At 30.9% G+C, this 21,077-nt stretch overlaps 1 protein-coding gene across 1 annotated transcript; it reads left to right on the top strand.

The window, feature by feature from the left end:
- Window positions 1-2,737: 2,737 nt before the first annotated feature.
- Window positions 2,738-5,264, top strand: LOC111716092 (melanopsin; the record flags this gene model as incomplete). The annotated part of the gene is given in 4 exon segments (XM_023491506.1): window positions 2,738-2,850; window positions 3,625-3,847; window positions 4,620-4,688; window positions 5,169-5,264. Coding segments are annotated over 4 exon segments (493 nt in total), but the record flags the coding sequence as incomplete, so codon positions are not given.
- Between the last annotated feature and the right edge of the window lie 15,813 nt (window positions 5,265-21,077).

The following is a 21,077-nucleotide window of genomic DNA, read 5'->3' as shown; positions in this document are numbered from 1 at the left end:
TAAACTGGCAAACTACAGTGTAAACCAGAAAACTAGTAAACTGGCAAACTACAGTGTAAACCAGAAATCTATTAAACTGGCAAACTACAGTGTAAACCAGTAAACTAGTAAACTGGCAAACTACAGTATAAACCAGAAAACTAGTAAACTGGCAAACTGCAGTGTAAACCAGAAAACTAGCAAACTGGCAAACTACAGTGTAAACCAGAAAACTAATAAATTGGCAAACTACAGTGTAAACCAGAAATCTATTAAACTGGCAAACAACAGTGTAAACCAGAAATCTATCAAACTGGCAAACTACAGACTAAACCAGAAAACTAGCAAACTGGCAAACTACAGTTTAAACCAGAAAACTAGCAAACTGGCAAACTACAGTGTGAACCAGAAATCTATTAAACTGGCAAACTACAGACTAAACCAGAAAACTAGCAAACTGGCAACATGCAGTGTAAACCAGAAAACTGGGGAATACGAAGACGACATAATAGAAACTATCAAGTATTGTATTAAGTATCAAGCAAATATTTTGACTAGTAACTTATTAAATATATTATCAAGTGAAATTGCCCTGCTTACACTGCACAATTTAGTGTTTCATGTTCATTGAACTGCTAAAAATCACAACTTGAGTATAAAAGTCGTTTCCTATTCCAGAATTTTTCTTTAAAAATATTTTTTATCTTTAGACCCCTGCACAAGCATAAGGTTTTTTAATAATAAAATATATGCCTACCAACTTTTTCTAAAGTGCAAACGGATTCAGATTCAGAAAAATATTTTTGTGGTTTAAATTCCGTTCAATCAACTGGAATAAAATCCAATTCAAAAGTTTTGATTCCATTTTCAATCATTTTTCCACGTCAAATATAGGAAAAATAAAAGTTTTCCTGGATGAATATAAATTATTTGAAAATTAGTATATATTCAGAAAACTTTTAAAACCCTGATAAAAGTCACTAATTTAAAAAAATGGAGAATTGTTAACATTATTACATCATTAATATTTAGCCAATAGATTCTAGTACAATAGATGGCAACGTAGAATTTGTACACTCTCAGTACAGTTGTATTCTTACGTCACAAGTGTCAACTCAGTTTTTGTGTCCGACAAAATTATTAATAATAGTGATAATTTTAGACTGGGTGTTTATCTTCCAGTGAAATAAGTGCAATTTTATGTGTTCTTTGTTTTCTGTTTTTACACTTTTTTATTTAAACTTGGAAAAAATGCCAACTAATGTGAGAAAATTTCGTTTTCCTTGTTATATTTGACACTTGTGACGTCGTGTATAATTGGTCCATTTCTCTGTTGCTACCTATTGTACTTGATAATCAATTTGATATTTAGTAATTACATAAAGAACTGTACATAAAGAACTGTACATAAAGAACTGTACATAAAGAACTGACAGACACGAAGGGTTAATCTGAGTACGCGATATTAGAAATTAAAATATCAACATTTATTTCATATCATAATTTAAGTTGTTCCTTAGGAACAGATTTTTTAATAAATTTTCTATTAATTTCTATTAATGTTGCATTAACATTATGATACAAGGACAGGAGTTGAGTTTTTGCCACAAAGTCTGCTGTTTTAATCCATATTTATCTGCAATCCGATGTGATAGACCTTAGATATTTCAAACTATAAATTCTGTGAGATCAAATATTTTAAGTTTGAAATATCAAAGGTTTATGCCATAAGGTTACAATGATATAGGGATTAGAAAATTTTATTTTGTGGCAAAAAACTCAACTATTTTGTAGAAATTCCAATATAAAACCGTCCAATGAAAAATTTAATAACTGGACAGGATGGAATATAACCAAGGGGCAGAAACGTCATGTGTGTGTGTACATTTGTTTATTGTTAATTGTTTACATAAAAATAAGTTTAATATACATGTAGTATATTATTTATATATTTCATTCAACACTATAAGCCAAATTTTCATGCAAAGAAAATAATTTGATTAAAATTTACAATAAACTAGACGATATTCAAGTTTAATTATAATTGACAACATTGTTCTGCAATTTCCTTGACTGTAGTCATGTTGTGTGTCTGTACCAAAAGAGTGTGTGTAAGGTTTACCGAACTTGTCTGCAAAGCAGATCCCTTTATTCCTATTCCCTGAATATAACTTGGCGCCAGGTCCCACCGGTGTACATTTGAATATCCGAGCTGGGTCAACCTTTGCAGTCCTACTTTGGACTGTACCGCCAATTTACAATTACTAAAGCGGCAGAGGAGTGTGTGACCAGTGACTTTGAATCTTCTCATCTTATCAGCAGTTATACGATACGAAGTGAAACATAGTACTGATTTAGAATTAATCCTTATATTTATTTTGTAATGCAGTTTAAGCTCAGCTACCCCTTCACCCCGGTCAGTCTATTCAAGCTTTGAAACTATTTTTATTGATTTGCTATGTTGTTAAAATATCTTGTTATCTAGTAAAGTTAGATTATGAATAATTGGAAAAAAAGGTATATTTTGGATAAACATTGCTCTTTATTTTAGATATTAGAATTTAATTGTACCAAAGTTTTCTGAGATTTTATCAAAGGTTTAGAGATCTTTCAAAGTTTTAAGGAAATATAACAAAGTTTTCAAGGAATATAACAAAATTTTATGATATTCTACCAAAGTTTTATGTGACTCTAACAAAGCGTCATGAGATTCTATCAAATTAGAATTTTTCTAATAAATGGTTTTTCTTTTTTCTAGGAATGTTACAAGTGTTGCAACCCAGGATAGGAACCAAGGAAACCAGGGGAACCAAGGAAACCTGGGAAACCAGGGGAGGAATAATCTGGAGTCAGTCGATTCAAAACAGCCAGGTATTATTGTTAGAAACTGCTCTGGCACATAATAGCCATAAAATATCTTTTATCTTTCTGTGTCTTAAAAAATGGTTTTTAAAGATAAATAATCCTAATTAAGTCTGCAAATTTTGTTAGAATCATTAATACAAATTTTGAAATTTTGATTAAAAGGTTTTTTGACTTTTGAACCAAGTTTGCTTGTATTATTTTCATATTTCGACCGTATACTTGAGGTTTATAAAGATTGTAAAATATAAGGAGGGAATATCACATTTTGTCTCAGGAAAACTTTATATTTACGTTGACGTGAACTCGCACATATTTCCGATGATATTTCCGGAAATATTTAGCTTGGCTTAGTTGTCTGAGATTTCCGGACACCTTTGACTTAGTTTGCTCTAGTTCAGAAGTCTAGTTCATCAATTTCGGGAGTTGCTTGATAAAAAATTAAAGTTGCAAATGCAGAGTCGAAATCAAAAGTTACAGGGTAACCCCAAAAAAGGATGAGACTGTAAAGACGACCTGAAATTCATATAATATTATGGTCCCCAGAGACCGAATTTAAATAGTATGAGTTGCGTCGCTAAGCTTCCTACTGCCGATTCAAATTTGAACGACCAATTCAAAGTTAAAGATTTGTGAAGCAAACGCCAGGTCTAGACCGGGTTAAATTTGGTCAAGTTAAATTAAGCCTTCCGACAATTACTATCTTTTAATAGCTTATTAATGATTTTGCCCAGTGAGAAACAATCCTTTGACTAGTTTTAAAGCTTATTGAGTAAATCATAGATTGCAGGACGGAACCAGGAAACCAGAAACCAGGAGACCAGAAACCAGGAAACCAGAAACCAGGAAATCAAAAACCAGGAACACAAACCCTGCAGGCCAAAGGAAAACACCTTAATAAGACGAGAGGATCAGAGGTCAGCAGGAACAGGGGAACAGATTTTTGTGGAAGTAGAAGTGGAAGTACCAGTGGAAGTGCAAGTGCAAGCGGAAGTGGAGGGAACAGGTATTTCAAATAGATGTTAATCTTGAAAAGAACTTCATATTTATCACAAACTTTGGTTTTCTAATAATCAAACAAGTAGACCTTTGATATTTCAAACTATGAATTCTGTTAGATCAAAAAATCTGAAATATCAAAGTCTAAAACACAATTAGGTTGCAATGATATAGGGATGAGAAAATTTGATTTGTTACAAAGACTAAACTCTTTTAGCTTTTATTCGTGCCTGTCATATACGAGTCTTAAATAATTTTTTTTTGTTTTAGAAAATTTTACCTTTAAAACGAATATTGAATATGTAATATCTCATTTGCTCGACTTCGCTGCAAATTGCAAATCGTTTTTTAGTCAAATATTTCAATCGCTTTGATTATGTTTTTAAATTAATAATGCTCTCTTTAAAAAAGATTTTTTGAATTTATTGAAGAAAGTCACGGGAAAAAAGTTTTTGAACAAAACCTGAAAATTAAAACTTGGGGAAAAGTCCAAATTTTCTATAATAAAATGTAATTGGAAATAAAGTCCATGTGTTTTAGATTTTTCCATGGTGAATCCTGCACTTTTTCCTATGCCAGGACTTTTTCATTCGACATTTTTGTATAAAATCATACTGGAACAAGAAAAAAGTCTTAGAAAACAAAGATACTATTTGATAGGACTTTATTTCCGTATACTTTTTTATGCTAAGATATTTTTAGTATGAAACTTTAAAACTTTATTTCAGAAAAGTTTTTTTAAAGAATTTTTTTTGGCGATTTTTGAATGATATATTTAGAAGTAAAGATGGAAGTTCAAGACGTGACTCTGTGAAGTTTTTGCGAAATTCCCGTTTACAAAATGAAAGGTAAAATTAATAAACGGCTGTTTCTTAAATTATCGAAAGATTTCGTTAACGAACGGCAAAAATTACCGCCAATTTAAAAATAACTAAAAATCGAACAGAGCTGAGATATTCATATAATCCCTTTAACTAAAAAAATCTATATTTTTTTCAGTTTAATATTTTCGCTTTTAACCGTACAAAAACTTTTCTTGGGGTCGTTTATAAAAAAAGTTGGGCCCGATCAGTTTTGACGCTTAAAACATACAGACAAACAACATAACTTATAGATTTAAACATGAAAATTCATTCAAATTTTATTTCTCCATAAATTGACTTACGGATTTCTGCTTAAGAAAAAATAGTGGAAATTATAATAATTTAACATTAGCTAGAAACACGACGATATCTTTCACATTAATGAATCGGGGCGGCGCATCCCTCTTTATAATTAGAGTGCCTTAAAATCACAAAACAGTTCATTTCATCTTCATTTTTGTTCAGGAGCCCTTTCAAGATGAAAATCCAGAACCTGATTAGATTTCATAGAAAAATTGACGTCACAACATCGATCGAAATGACATCGGTTTAAAAAATGCGCGCAAAAAAGTAAGAAAATTGACCAAAGATGAGGCCAGCCGGCCCCACTTGTATACAGCATACATAACCAGGTCAGCCGGCCCCACCTGTACAGCGTACATAACCAGGCCAGCCGGCCCCACCTGTACAGCGTACATACACCAGTTCTTAACTAAACATATCTATTGTTGTTTAAAACAAAAACAAGCATATCAGAATACATTGTGATTATATTTTTAATAGATAAAATGTACCAAAATTTATCTGAACTTAAAAGGAATTTGGTCTACCGAGTTTACCTGCTTAAAATTCACTGTTTACGGACTAAAATTTGGAACACGTCTAAGTGCTCTCAAACATCTCCTGTAAATTTGAATTTTATTAATGTTATCTGAGGCCGAATTTAAAGAATTTAAGCCGCTGTTTAAATTTAAGCCGCCGCTCAAATATGGTTGGTTCCAGATAAATTTGTATTAAATTTTTCAAGATTTAAGCCGGCGCTCAATTAAAACCGGTTTTTGGGGGATTTAAGACGTGGCTTAAATTCATCAAATTAGGACACTGTTTAATTATAATTGACATATAATTTGTCCGACCCTTTGGGTCGTTTTTCAGCTCTAAGTTGTGTTCCATATGACTGTGTTTGTGTATCGTGGAGTCTCAACTTTGAAATATGTCGATAAAAATGGTTGTTTGAAAAATAAAAAAAATATGAAACTTTCGTAAACTTAATCAAAAACAATTAATTAGATTTCAGCTTGATGTTTCTTACATCATTGGCCATTGGCGCTGATTATTACCAAATACTAGAGAAAGGCTATGGATTTTTTTCCGATTTAAAAAATATAATATTTATAGCAATTGTTGTCGTTGTCAAAAGTAAATCTTGAATCATGTTTTTGTGTACAATCACTTCTTTAAGACAAAACAACATAAGCTTCTCCAAAAATTGATAATCTTTTGTTTTATCATAATATATATATTTACTTTACCGACGTAATTCTCCCCCTAAATACTTGAAAAACCTAACACAAAATAATATTTTTCTAAAAAACGACGAGTTCCTTATTAGTAGAAAAGAGTATTTTGTAAATACTTGAAAAAATCTGTAATAATGTTGTTGCTGTCAAAAAAAAAAGGATTTCCAACCAAACACGAAAAAATGTAAAATCTGTCTGTACAAACTGTCTGTGCAAGTTGTCTGTGAAAATTGTCTGTGCAAACTATCTGTGCAAACTGTCTGTGCAAACTGTCTGTACAAACTGTCATGTGCAAACTGTCTGTGCAAACTGTCTGTGCAAACTGTCTGTGCAAACTGTCATGTGCAAACTGTCTGTGAAAACTGTTTGTGCAAACTGTCATGTGCAAACTGTCATGTGCAAACTGTCTGTGCAAACTGTCATGTGCAAACTGTCATGTGCAAACTGTCTGTGCAAACTGTCATGTGCAAACTGTATGTGCAAACTGTCTTTAAAAAGGGTCTAAAAACAGTTTTTTAAACTCTATGAAAACTGTATTGCCTCTGAATTAATACAAATTTTTTTTGCATGAAATTTATTGTATATTATTATTGTAATATATAAGTTTCCTGTAGAAGTTTTAACTTTTTATTGTCTGTTTTGGTAAACTAAATTCAACCTTTGCCACAAACTCAGATACTCTAATCACTATATCTTTGCAACCTGACGGCGGAAATCATTGATATCTCATACTTCGATTATTTAATCCACAAACCACACTATATCTTCGGTCAGTGTACTGCAAATCACTGTAGTATGTACCGAATTCTTAATTGGTCGAGGGTTGATCTAACATCACTCATAGATTAAAATATCTAATGTTTTATACGGGCCGCAAAGATGTAGGGATTAGAAAATCAGATGTTGTGGCAAAGACTGAACTCCTTTGGAAAGGTATAGGTAATAAAGTCATTAACATTTGTTGCATCTGAAGTCACTAAATAGTCTTTTTTAATTATTTGAAAGTAAATTGTGAAAAACTTAAAAAACTCAATTGGGAAAGCTTGGAGATTTTCAAAAGACCTTAGATATTTCAATTTTTTTACAGGTTTGCCTGCATTTCTCTGGTAAAAAATATTAATCAAAACGATATAACTTATAATTTGCATTCAATTGTTGTAAATTTTTCCGTTGGCCTGAACTTTTTTGCCTGATCAAGATTTTTGACGTTAAAAAAAGAATCAAATTTTGTAGGTTGAAATATATCTCAATTTCACGCGTTATTAATCAATCTTAAAAACAAAACATTTGTAAAATATATAAACTATAAACCAGATATTAGATTAGTTTATCAAAATTTGTTATTGTCATCCATTAAATTCCATTTTATATATGTTATAATAAGGAGTTTAAGAAAACTTTGTAACTATTTTTTGTAAGATGTATATCTGTAGACTTAATGTTAGTTTTAAAAAATAAACTGTTGTGATGAGATAAATTATTATTTTGAGAAACATTTCATTTAAAAACATTCTTGATATAAAGGAATGTGAAATGTAAAGTAAAGTGGCATAACAGATTCACAACAGTATCATAACAACGGTATCCTAACAACGGTATCCTAACAACGGTATCCTAACAACGGTATCCTAACAATGGTATCCTACCGATCTGTTTTCTACCTTAAAACGTATTCAAATTTGAAATTGCCCTCATCACTCAGATCCGCCACAAACTAAAATAATCATTTTTCCTTGTTTAGCTAGAAAATAAACAATATGACATATATTATTTATACGAAAAAGCTTAAAAGGGTTCTGTTGTGAATCGGAGGGTCACTTGAAATTATGTCGACAGTACCTTTAAGTCACCCTAATTAAAAATATTTACTCCGATTAGGCAAAAAAAAATGCAACGATCTGGATTATAAATTCTCACAGACAAAATTTTATAAGCTGAGTAAAACTGAAAACCCTAAATGGAGAATATATTTGTTCATGTTTAATGTTTTTATAATAAGTTTACCAAAATCAAAAGTTAGTAGACAAGAATGGGACTTTAGAAAAATAGTTTTCATAACATTTTAGAAATCAGATGTTTTTTCTTCTAAATTCTCATACTTAGTATTACTATTCTGTTAAACACTGTGATGTAAAAGTATCGTGAAGAAGAAATATACCTTTAACAAAATTGTGTTTATTGCATGGGCAGCCGTAGTACATTTGAATTTCCGAGCCGGGTCAATCTTTCCGGTCCCAGTTTGTACTGTATCGCCCGGACATTGGGTAAATAAAGCAGACACGTAATAAGAAAGCCGGTGCAACAAGGTTGACGCGGTCAAACTTTAGGTTGAATTTACTTTTCTAAAGGGTGAGAGGTCCGTGCATGATTTGTGTTTTTAGAAATATTATTATAACACTAGCTGTGGAACCCAGCTTTTCCTGGAGTTTCCCCATAAAAGCCAACTCAGCGAAAAAGAATTATTAAACCAAACTGTAAACATTCCCGTGTTTCCACCGAGTTTCCCGATCTAAATTTGAGGCAAATCAGAGATCCTTAAAGCATTTTACTTTTGACGAGTAGAAATACAGTGTTACAAACATATTATTTTATATACAGATATAGATTCTTAAATGCAAGGTTATAATGCAAGGAAAGTTATTTCAGAGGTGTACGCATCTTTTCTACTGCAGTGTACTGTCTCTGGGAGGTAATGTAAACTCAAGACAGATGTCGAAGCCTGACATGGGATCCACCTTTCGCATAAAAAAATCAATGAAATATTCTGGTCAAAGGAAACTATTAAGTGAATTATCAAAATTATCAACATTTAATGCTTTTAACCTACTCGGATACTAAACGATATGTACGCAGAGTATACGCAACTGCAATTAACTCTCCTTGCATTACAACCTTGCTTAAATGCAAAAAGACGAACGACATTTATGTCTTTCTTTCTCTCTTTCTTTCTCTCATCCTTCCGATAAATTATTTAAAAATAAAATAAACTACTCTAAATTTATTAAACATATTTCAAGTATGAAAATCAAAGAAAAATATAGAGATATGGTTTTACTAAAGAGCTGAACATTTTAAAGCTAGACAAAAAGAATACATAAATAAATAATGTAAATAAAAGATAAAATTTAATATAAATTACAATTCATCGTATAGAGAACGGTCATAAATAAATAGATTCATTTTTTAGCACATTTTGGAAACAAATTTTTTTCTAGGCATCCGGGTGCTTTTGAATAAGATAAAAATCAATCAAGATTTTAACTTTTAAACATTTATATATATTAAAATATATCAGCTCGGGTAGAGAAATGGTCGAATTTGAAAATTTCTGATTTCTCATTCGTTCGCTGAACCCCTTCTCGAAACTTACACTCATTCAGCTTATTCAAAAGTTCCCGACTGAGAACGCAAAAAACAAAAGTTTGAATAAAAATAATATTTTTTTTTATTTATATCTTTTTGCTTTTAGTATTCAAGTGCTGTATTCAAGATGTGTGCCAATACTTGAAACACATTCTACACCTTCATCTTTCTTTCAAACTTTTGAGTTTCCGTGCGTAAATAGAATATAAAAGGTACAGGATTCTTTTGGTTTTATTAACATACATTAATTTGGCACAATTACGTATCTTTTAATTGTTTAGCTAACTAATTAATCCTAAGACGTACAATTATGAAGATAATCAACTATTAAAGAAATCTATAATATGGGATATTAAAAAGTTATTTTAAACCCCATCTTAGACAAATATGAGAAAGAATTTAACAAAGTATTTTTCCAATAGGCCCTATTCAATTAAAATTACTGAATAGTAAAAAAAATCCATTTGAAAATTTCTGTCATTGAAACAAATCAATGAAAGTAAATTTGAAACCCCATATTGAATTTTAAATTTCTTGTGAAAATAGCATTATTTTAAAATATCTTGGCATGATTTTCATAGTTACAATAATCATAATTTATATACCTAGTGTGTACCAGGGACAATAAAGTGTTATTAACCAACTTTATTGTCCCCGGCTCAAACTACTGGCACATTAGAGTTTTGAAACATTTGCAGTAACTAGTAATTGAGTCGAGTATGGAAATAATGTGATTATTATTGACATAAAACATTGTAAGAGATAAGATAGAGGTAAAATTAGGGTTTCCAATTCCGGATTTCCGTTGCGCGGAATTGCGCGCAAATGTTCTCGTTTTTCGCGGAATAGTGCGAAATTGCCTGGAATTGCGAGGAAATTACAGGGCCCGCAATGGCGCGCAAGTAAAATCCACTTGCGTTGGAAACCCTAGGTAAAATAAATTGGATTTGAGATAAATCGGATAATTTGATATTTACTTATAAAAAATTGTACTTAACTTAAATGTTTGGTCGGAAGTACAGTTAAGTACAGTATAAAGAATATTAAAGTACAGACGAGTACAGTAGAGTACAGTATAGTACAGTATAGTACATTAAAGTGCATTAAATTTAGATGTTTAGTAAAGCACAGTAGAGTACAGTAGAGTACAGTAGAGTATAGTATAGTACAGTAAAGTACAGTAGAGTACAGTAGAGTACAGTAAAGTACAGTAAAGTACAGTAAAGTACAGTAGAGTACAGTATAGTACAGTAAAGTACAGTAAAGTACAGTAGAGTACAGTAAAGTACAGTAGAGTACAGTAGAGTACAGTAGAGTACAGTAGAGTATTGTAGAGTACAGTAGAGTACAGTAGAGTACAGTAGAGTACAGTATAGTACAGTAGAGTACAATATAGTACTGTAAAGTACAGTATAGTACAGTAAAGTACAGTAAAGTACAGTATAGTACAGTAAAGTACAGTAGAGTACAGTTGAGTACAGTAGAGTACAGTAGAGTACAGTAGAGTACAGTATAGTACAGTAGAGTACAGTAGAGTACAGTAGAGTACAGTAGAGTACAGTAGAGTATAGTAGAGTACAGTAGAGTACAGTAGAGTACAGTATAGTACAGTAGAGTACAGTAGAGTACAGTAGAGTACAGTAGAGTACAGTAGAGTACAGTAGAGTACAGTATAGTACAGTAGAGTACAATATAGTACAGTAAAGAACAGTATAGTACAGTAAAGTACAGTAAAGTACAGTAGAGTACACTAGATTTCAGTCGGCCTTGTCCCGTTAATTTAAAGTAAATTCTATGCGAAACTAAAATATTAAACTAAATTACTCTTATTTTTGAATCCCTTAAAAGAAAAAATAATTCTGAATTTTTAATTTGCATCCACTCTAGATTTTGGTATCTACTGCTTGGGGTTAAATCTAGAGGAGCTATGAGGTCACAAAGTGGTATCTACTGCTTGGGGTTAAATGATCAACTAGATGAGCTACGAGGTCACAAAGTGTTACTAGTAATTTCGCATAGGCTTGACCCTTTCCTCATGTATATAAGTGCTGCACTAATATAGCACGGATACAGCATACAAATATGAATATACAAATAATACTATCACTTTATTCTTAAACTCAAGGTGTATCATCAATATTTACTGTGCAGTTGGAACCAATAAGCCCCTCAGGGTCCCCTACAAGAAAAAATGTAGAAAATTTTGGTCCCTAAGATTTCTAGAGAAATATTTTATAAAGCCTTGAAAATAGTCTTAAAATGAAGGCAATAAATATTTGGTAAACAGTTTTGAGACTCTGCTCATTTACAAAATTTCATTGTTTTGGAGCTTTTATTAAAGTTGCGAAAAGTTTATCGCAACTTCCAACTTCAAAATTGAGAACAGATGTTGCCAAGCTTTTTATAGTGCATCGGGTCGTCTGCAGGACAGTTATAAAAAAGATCAAAAATGTCAACACCTAAACTATTTTTAGAAATATACTAGGCTTTGGCTTTTAGAGGGTGCACATTTAGGACGCACATAAATATTACATACACACTTACAGACACTAGTATTCACACACCTGTAACTTTGGTGTACCGAGCTCTATTGAAGTATCTTAGTGTTCTGTAGAATCTAGTATTATCTTTGGACATCAACTGTATCTGATTGAAAGATCAGGATTGATCTAGCGAATGCATCCCGAATTGTTATATTTTTCAAAACAACATTCGACTATACATGACAATAATTTTAATATAGATGTATTAGTTTTATAAAAATAAATTTCTTTTGACCAGTTTCTTCAATGTTTCGCGATCACTAAAGATGATCAAGAACAATTTATTCAAAGGATGTACGATCAAAAATTATAATCAAGAACAATTAATTCAATAGAATTACGACTAATAGAGATGACCAAGAATTGTTTCTTCAAAGATTTAAGATCAATTATGAAGAAAAAGAACTGTTTCTTCAAAGTATTTACTATTAATTATGATGATCAAGAACTGTTTCTATAAAGATTTACGATCAATTATGATGATAAAGAACAATTAATTCAAAAGAATTACGACTAATAGAGATGACCAAGAATTGTTTCTTCAAAGTTTAAAGATCAATTATGAAGAAAAAGAACTGTTTCTTTCTTCAAAGTATTTACTATTAATTATGATGATAAAGAACTGTTTCTATAAAGATTTACGATCAATTATGATGATCAAGAACTGTTTCTTTAAAGATTTACGATCAATTATGATGATCAAGAACTATTTCTTCAAAAGATTTACGATCAATTACGATGATCAAGAACAATATCTTTAAAAGTTTTACGATCAATTATGATGATAAAGAACTATGTCTTCAAAAGATTTACGATTAATTATGATAATCAAGAACTATTTCTTTTAAAAGATTTATGTTCAATTATCATGATCAAGAACAATTTATTCAAAAGTTTTACGATCGATAAAAGTGATGAAGAACATTTTTTTATTAGTTTTTTGATGAATAAAGATGATCAAGTCTTTTCAATTAAGAAAGATGATCAAGAACAATTTTTTCAAAAGTTTTACGATAAAAAAATGATTAAGAACAGTTTCTTCCAAATATCTAAGGTCAATAAAGAGAATAAAGAACTATTTCTTCAAAATATTTAAGGTCAATAAAGAGGATAAAGAACTATTTCTTCAAAGGATTTAAGGTCAATTATGATGATTAAGAACAATTTCTTCAAAATATTTAAGGTCAATATTAATAATTAAGAACTATTAAGTTATTATAATGACTCAAAATTAAGAAATAAGTATTCTAAACTTGAAGCTAAGATTTTAACATTGTTTAATTAAAACCAATAATAGAAATATATGTAACAATAGAAATATTGCCCTTCCTTTACGTTGAACAGAGCCAGTGAATCATCGCCTTTATTAAATTAATGTTTTATGTATTTTTCTAACATTTAATCATAACATTTTTGTAGTATAAAAAGAAGTATAGGAAATTTAAAAAAAATGTTTATAACGATTTTTTACAGTCTTTTAAACACTAGCCCCCACGCGCCCACACTTGTTGAGAAAACTTTTTAACATTTTTCTTTCAATTTATTTAAAAAATAATTCATAAAAGATTAAAACAAAAGTGTACAAATTATTTTAATATAGTTGCATAGCCTTCTCTTTATTTGATTTTCTCACTTTAAAAAGTAAGCCACCCCTCCACTGATTTATATTCCTGTGTTTTCTGCATAGAAATTCTCCACTCTGCAAATAGAAGAATTGATAAACATGTTTACATTAATCTCTACTGTTTTATAAAAATACTAGCTAAAGAACTCAGCGTTGCCCAGGGAATTCATAGTTACTCCCGCCGTGTACCTGCGCTTGGTATTAAATTACGATTTTAGCTATTTTACCCTATAAAAATAGACCCACTTAACTCAGAATCTCAAAACTAAGTTAGGAACATTTTCATGGTTCTCCCGAGTCCCCCAATTAGAATATTTGAAGCAAATCGGTTAAGGTGCTCATGGGTTATGATCGGACATGCAAACAAACAGAAAAACAGATTACAACTTTATATATATTATTTAAAGATATATGTAAGGGTTTCCAACGCATATCGTTTTTACTTAAAGGTAGTGTTCGCGAAAAAATAGGTTTACGTCGAAAACTATTCGATTGTGATTGCTACTAATCTTACTTCTATCTGTTGCGTTCTATAAGGAGAAAATGGTTAGAAACGACTCATACCGAAGAACGTAGCGTCCATGTACAAATTCAAAAAGTTGCTATATTCGGACTCGGATCGTAAAAGCTGCAACTTACGACTCGGAAACAAACCATTCAGATATTACAACCTACAATCATCGATTTTTCTTCGACGCATTCATATATAGTTGATATTTAATAATATTTGTTATTTCTTTATGATTCGAGAATTACTTTTGAAAACATCTATTCCTGTTTTGCCGATTTTTAATAATGAAGACGACATTTTCATATTTTACAGGAATGTTCGAAAATTCAGCGCCAGCCGTGAAAACAAGATGTAAGCGAAGTATTAAATATAGCAAAAAAAGATAAAAAATATTATTAAATAAATCAATGATTTTAGCCTATAGGTTGTAATATCTGAATGATTTGTTTGAATTCAATCGATTTTTTTACGATCCGAGTCGAATATTGCAACTTTCTGAATTTGTATGGACGCTACGTTCTTCGGTATGAGTAGTTTTTAACAATTTTCTACTTACAGGAGCAACAGATAGAATTATAATTAGGAGCAATCACCATCGAATATTTTTCGACGTAAGCAAATACCCCCTTCCATTTTCGGAACACTCCCCTTAAGTGTACCATTGTGAATGGCTATAAGCAAGAAGTAGTTAAACTAAGTCTGTTAAGATTTACTACCTCTTGATTTATTAATTTCGACCTTTGTTGATGAGTAAAAATGAATTCAAAGGAATAAAAATGAGTAAAAATGAGTTCAAGCGAGTGCAAAAACGAGTACAAAATAGTACGTACATAAATAACACTGAATGCAAATGGGTACAAATGAGAACAGAAAAGTACAAATAAGCACAAAGAGTAAAAATTAGTACATATGAGTAGAAATAAGTACCAAGAGTACAAATAAGTACAAATGATCGAACAAAAGAGTAAAAATTAGAACAAATAAGTACAAATGAGTACAATTAAGTAAAAATGATTATAACATGAAGAGTGAAATTTAGCAAAAAAAGTAACAACTAAGTACAAATAAGTACAGGTTAACAAATGATAATAATTCTGATAAAGTTATCTGTGATTAATGAGATAACTACGGACTCACCTAACATGATGAACCCAAGGATCATTAGGTTGTCCTAGCTGAGGACCTCCACCAGACGAGCTTAATTATGCAAATATATTTATCCATTAAACAGTTAAAATATATTAATTCATTCATAGATAACTTCATTAATTTTCTTCTACAGCATAGTATCTATAAACTGTATAATTAATATGCCATGACACCTCCCCCCCGGAAAAAATTAGTGGGGGGGGGGTTATCTACAAGATTTTAACTGTAATATATGAGGAACTTTCAATTCACAGTTCGATTCACAGTGGTACCCTTTGAACTTTTATTCTATCAATAATGTGGAAGATATAAATGTTTTCATAACTTGAAGGATGTTTAATTCTAATAATTTTTTCCATTGTCTCTGTTGCAAAAAAGTAAACCCAATATTGAAAATGACCAATTTTTCAAAAGAAAAATCATAGATTTATCAGTCATGATGATCACACAAATTTTCAAGGATACTGCTGGGAAATGGACATGTCTCAATACTCTATGTGGCGCATGTGAAGCTCTATGAATAAGGTAAACTAAAATTACGCCGCCTACAGTCCCTTAAACACTTACCTAAGACACCAGCCTAACCCATCTACCGGGTCATCTCGTAATATCTCAGAATCAAGGATAGATATACGCTGGGTACCATGCCTAGATATGGGTAGGTATTATGCAGATTGGAATACGATAGGTATATAGGTAGGTAGGTAAGTAGGTAGGTAGTTAGGTAGAAAGGTAGGTAAGTAGGTTGGTAATGGGTAGGTAGGTAGGTAGGTAGGTAGGTAGGTAGGTAGGTAGGTAGTAGGTAGGTAGGTAGGTAAAAAGGTAAAAAGGTAAAAAGGTAGGTAAAAAGGTAGGTAGGTAGGTAGGTAGGTAAAAAGGTACGTAAGTAGGTAGGTAGGTAGGTAGGTAGGTAGGTAAAAAGGTAAAAAGGTAAAAAGGTAGGTAGGTACCCCCTGGTATACCTTAAAACCCCCCTAGTATACCTGAAAACCCCTCTGGATTGACGAGTCCATCGAATATTTTGAAAAATTACGTCCTTCGACTCTCGTACAAAGTACGAACAAGATCTAAACAAATAATTTAAAATTTAAGGGACCAAGTGTATTGCATAAAAGAAGTAGTTTAGCTAAGAAGTTAAATTTGAAGCATTTTTCTATACCTTGATCCGATACATTCAGAGAAATAAGCGCAGTTGCCGCGGAAATTTGTTGCGTAGAATCTATAACCATTATATAACGCTAACCCAAAAGTAACGCCACACCGGTGGTACGGTTTTCTCTTCAATCTGATCCCAGAAAAAATAGTTTTTCATAATTGAAACTTTAACTTTTTGTTAATAATCGATTCGAACTAAATTATCTTGAAAAATATATGTTATCACAACAAGTATAAATACCAAATGTTTTATAATTTGTATGAGTTTAATATGAAATTAAACAGTGAATATATTCTAATATCTAGAATAATAAGATTTTGTTAAAACCAAGTAAAGTACAAAATAATTCATTATTCTTCTACAAGTTGGATTAAACCTAAACACCTGAGGCATTTTGCTTTAGTTACCATTTTTTAACAGAGTTTAAATCAAATTACACAACTTAAACAATAATGCAGAATCTAAATATTCTTAATCCCCTTTTTCAACATTTATAACTTTTTACATATTTTTTGATATTAATAATATAGAAGTTACGTTGGTCGTCCGCAGCATTTTGATTTCACTCCGATCAGATCGCCAGGTTGATAGTTGGGAACAGATCCAAAAGATCGACGTAACCTATAAAAGTATATTTGAAACAATTCCAGCGATCAAATAATTGGAAATAATTAAATTCAAAATTATTTTTAAAAAATTTTCTTTCTGTTATTTTGTAGATTTTACAATGTACTATATTTTGTTTAATTTTCAACCAATATTTTCCCATCTTATCGTATACAATATATATGTTACTGCAATTAGGGATTTTGCAGATCTGTCCATCTCCAATGGCGGATTTCCAAGATTTTTAAAGATTTTTTTTGTTCAAAGGCAATTTTTTTACCGCCAATTTTTGTGAGACCTCTCACAACCCGAGAGATGTATTATATATGATCAGTTTACTCTTTTTGGTGTTTATTGGGCACAATCCAGATAAACCAAAAATGTATATAATTAGCAGGCTAATTTGATCAGGAGATCGCGTTGTAACTTTAAAACACAAAAATAGATTTTTCTTCAGCTATTTAATTTGTAATAATTTATTCTAAATTCAATTGAATACATAAATCAGAGAACACACATGATGTAAAATTTTTCAGCAAAATCCAAACTCGTTTGACAGATTGATGATAACATTTATGATGTCTGGTGTAACTTAATCCAAATGGGTAAATGTCGTCTTTATGATCCAATGGTTTATTGATAATCTTGACAAGTACTATGATTACAGGAATCTCCAGGAATCTTGTTATTTTTTTATTGACATTTTTACAAAAGATGAACAACAGTTATTGTAAATTCCAAGCGTGCTTTCTTTTAATAGAAAAAATAATAACAACACAAAAATTAGATATCTATGACATAGTGCTTCTAAGTTTTACACGGTTATTGAAAACTTCGACCTCTAGTTGACCTATCTTAATCTTAAGTAATAACTTTATGTAAAACTTCCAATTAAAACATTAAAACTTGCTTGAGAACTTCTTAAAATGAAGTTTAAACCCCCCCTCCCCTCTTATTGCTGTCTGTGTTACAAAATCACACCTCAAAAACTTAATTTGAAACCTACAGCAAAAAGCATATTTTTAGGCAACAGGGGAGTATGTTTTGGGAGGAGTAGCAAGAAGGCTTCCCCTCCACCCCAGGAAAAGTTAATACTATAATTTCTAGGGGGATCCCTGAAACTAAATTTCTGCAACGCAAGGTAGTAATTCATTTTGAATTTTTTAAATATTTGACCGGGAATTTAATTTTTTTTGCGATCTTATTTGAGGTTGCTTAAAAATATTTGTTTAAAAACATTATCGAAAGAAAGAAATGTAAATCAATTCTTAATTTCATCAATTAAATAATTTAATTGATATTGTCAATGGGGAATTTCTAAAAAGATTCTTTTGTCATAAAATCTTTTAATGCAAAAAACATTAATTCAGCGAAATATAAATTAAAAAGTTTAAATGATCTCACTTACAGAATATTTTAAATTTTTTTATTTTATTATTGAAAGAATGTTTTTATAATGAACAAACAAATTAAAGTATCATCCTTTCAGGGTCGCATGTTGTAAAATTAACAAGAATTTAAATTTTATGAAAAATTGTGAAAGTTTAAAATTTTAATTATTCTCATTATTTCTATTAAAAATTCTTTGTAGAGAAATATGAATGAATTCATGGAAAACTAGCTTGGGAACCCGGGGCTACCAAGATTACTAAAAGATACTCCCGCCGTTTACCCGCACTGGAACGATTTTACTGGAAAACTAAATTTTCGCTATTAAGGTCAACCTACTCAACTTAGAATCTAAACACCAAACTAAGAACATTCCCGTGTGTCTCCAGAGTTTCCTTAATCAAAATTTGAGGCAAATCGGTCCAGCCGGGGTTCCTTGGTTATGATCGGACAAAAAACAGACAGACTTTGAAATTTTAATTAATCTGAGTCTTTCTACAATTCTTTGTAGAGAAATATGAATGAATTCATTAATCTTCATATTTGTTTAACCCTAAACAGNTCTCATTTTTGACACTATCATCGTGAAATTTTGTGACTTTTAATGAATAGTAATTTAAAGGATATTTTGTATTTTTTTTTTAATGCATAGGGTTGGGTACAGCGCAGAAAAAAGTCCGGTCTTTGCAAAAAAAAAAAATCTAAAATAGCCCATAACTTTTTTGTGACTAAAGCTACATATCTAAAAACTATATATCTGAAAAGCCCTTAAAAAATAGATATAGAAACCTGTGGCACACTTTCATATTTGTTTAAAACAAAAAAAAAACATATTTTTCTTTTTTTGGCATTTTTTTCAACACTAGCACCTAAACTATTAAAGTTATCGGTCTAATTGCACATGCATTGCAACCTATACCTATTCTCTCAGGCCTTTTTCTAGGGGGGGGGGCGCCAAACGCCCCCCAGGCTATACATAGATTTAGATCCCCCAGCCTTTATAGGGTTAATATATTTCTCGTTTTTCTAGAATTAGTTTTTAATCTTGTTGCATTAACTGAAAAAATATATCCTCCAATCGCCGTCTATAAAACCTGCAAGTTTTGAATTTTCAGTTTGCAAGAAAGGAGGATATCTTTTCATTGTTGATACTTGATTGATGGTGGAAAGTGAAAATCATTTATAACACTTGACCTGGAAGAGACACTTAACTTATGCTAAAATAAGCTTTAAACTTAAAGAAAATAATGCGCGGGGGTTTAGATCCACTCAAAACTTGCCTCATCCATATACCGGCACTGCCTTTTCTTGGCAGTTAGAATTGTACCTTTTTCTTTTTTTCAGTCTGACTTTTTATTTATACAAGTTAACTAAATAATTGCAGACAAAAGGGTTGGTAATTCTCTGGACATGGATATTTTGTTTCACTAGGTACTTTCCTAGACTGTATTTTGTTACACTAGTTACTTTCCTAGACTGTATTTGTCCCTTATCGGCAGGCTTAGTGCAGAAATATTTTCTAGGGAGAGAGAAACTTAACATTTTTTAAATTAACACTCTTTTAATGAAATACAAGATTTTACGTTAAAAATGGTGTAAATTTCGACAAACATTCAACAAAAATACATTGATTGAAATTATTATACAAAATTCCCCTTGTAATTACTTTTACTTTAATAATAAGAATAAGAATAGCGCAACTCTAGCAGACTAAATTTTTTGCCAGACAACTTTTTTTTGGAATTAAAAACGTCGATTGATTTTTCAATCACACAAATTCTTATTTTCTTTCTCAATAATATATAAAAGAAATGCATCTTACTTATAAAATAAAGCATTTATTGAATTTAAAAATTCTGTGGCGGAGATTTTGGCTCTTAATAAAAAAATAAAATACTTATTTGAAACCCTGGCATATTATTTTATTTAAAGTAACCTGGCATATTATTTTATTTAAAGTATGGGTTTTCGGATACGCAACAAATTTCATTGAATCCCACTGATCTAAAAACTTTTTGTCATTTTGTTTTTTTTAATTTGTTATTTTGTTCTCATTCTGTTATTTTTTTGTTCCTGTTTTTTACTTTCTGTTATCATTTTACAATATTTTTGTTTCTTACTTGAAGCTCCATGTTCTAGGGTTAGATTGATTTACTAAAACAGCCTCACTCCAAGGAACCTGGAACATATTTTGTAGAAAATTCATTAATATCCTCCAAATCCCCCNCATTTGTCCTGACTACTGCAGAAACCAAATTTAGAATGATTTTACATTTTTTTCTGTAAAAAAGTATTTAACAGAGGCTGGAGCTTTTGTGAAGCAAGTATTGTTCATTTTAGGGATTTGAGGATTAGTGCGCGATCCTTCAACAATGTGGTTTACCTTCTTTGTATTTATTGTTGATTTTTAATAAACTGAGGTGAAAAATCGTAGACTACATTTTAAGGAAATACTGAGACTAGTAGTTTAATGTTTTAACTCTGATACTGCTAAATAAGGTTTACAATGTTAC

Source organism: Eurytemora carolleeae, unplaced genomic scaffold (genome assembly GCF_000591075.1).
Source record: "Eurytemora carolleeae unplaced genomic scaffold, Eaff_2.0 scaffold1957, whole genome shotgun sequence".
Lineage (NCBI taxonomy): Eukaryota > Metazoa > Arthropoda > Copepoda > Calanoida > Temoridae > Eurytemora > Eurytemora carolleeae.
Note: the sequence above shows the minus strand (reverse complement) of the source record. Positions and strands in the feature narration are given on the sequence as shown.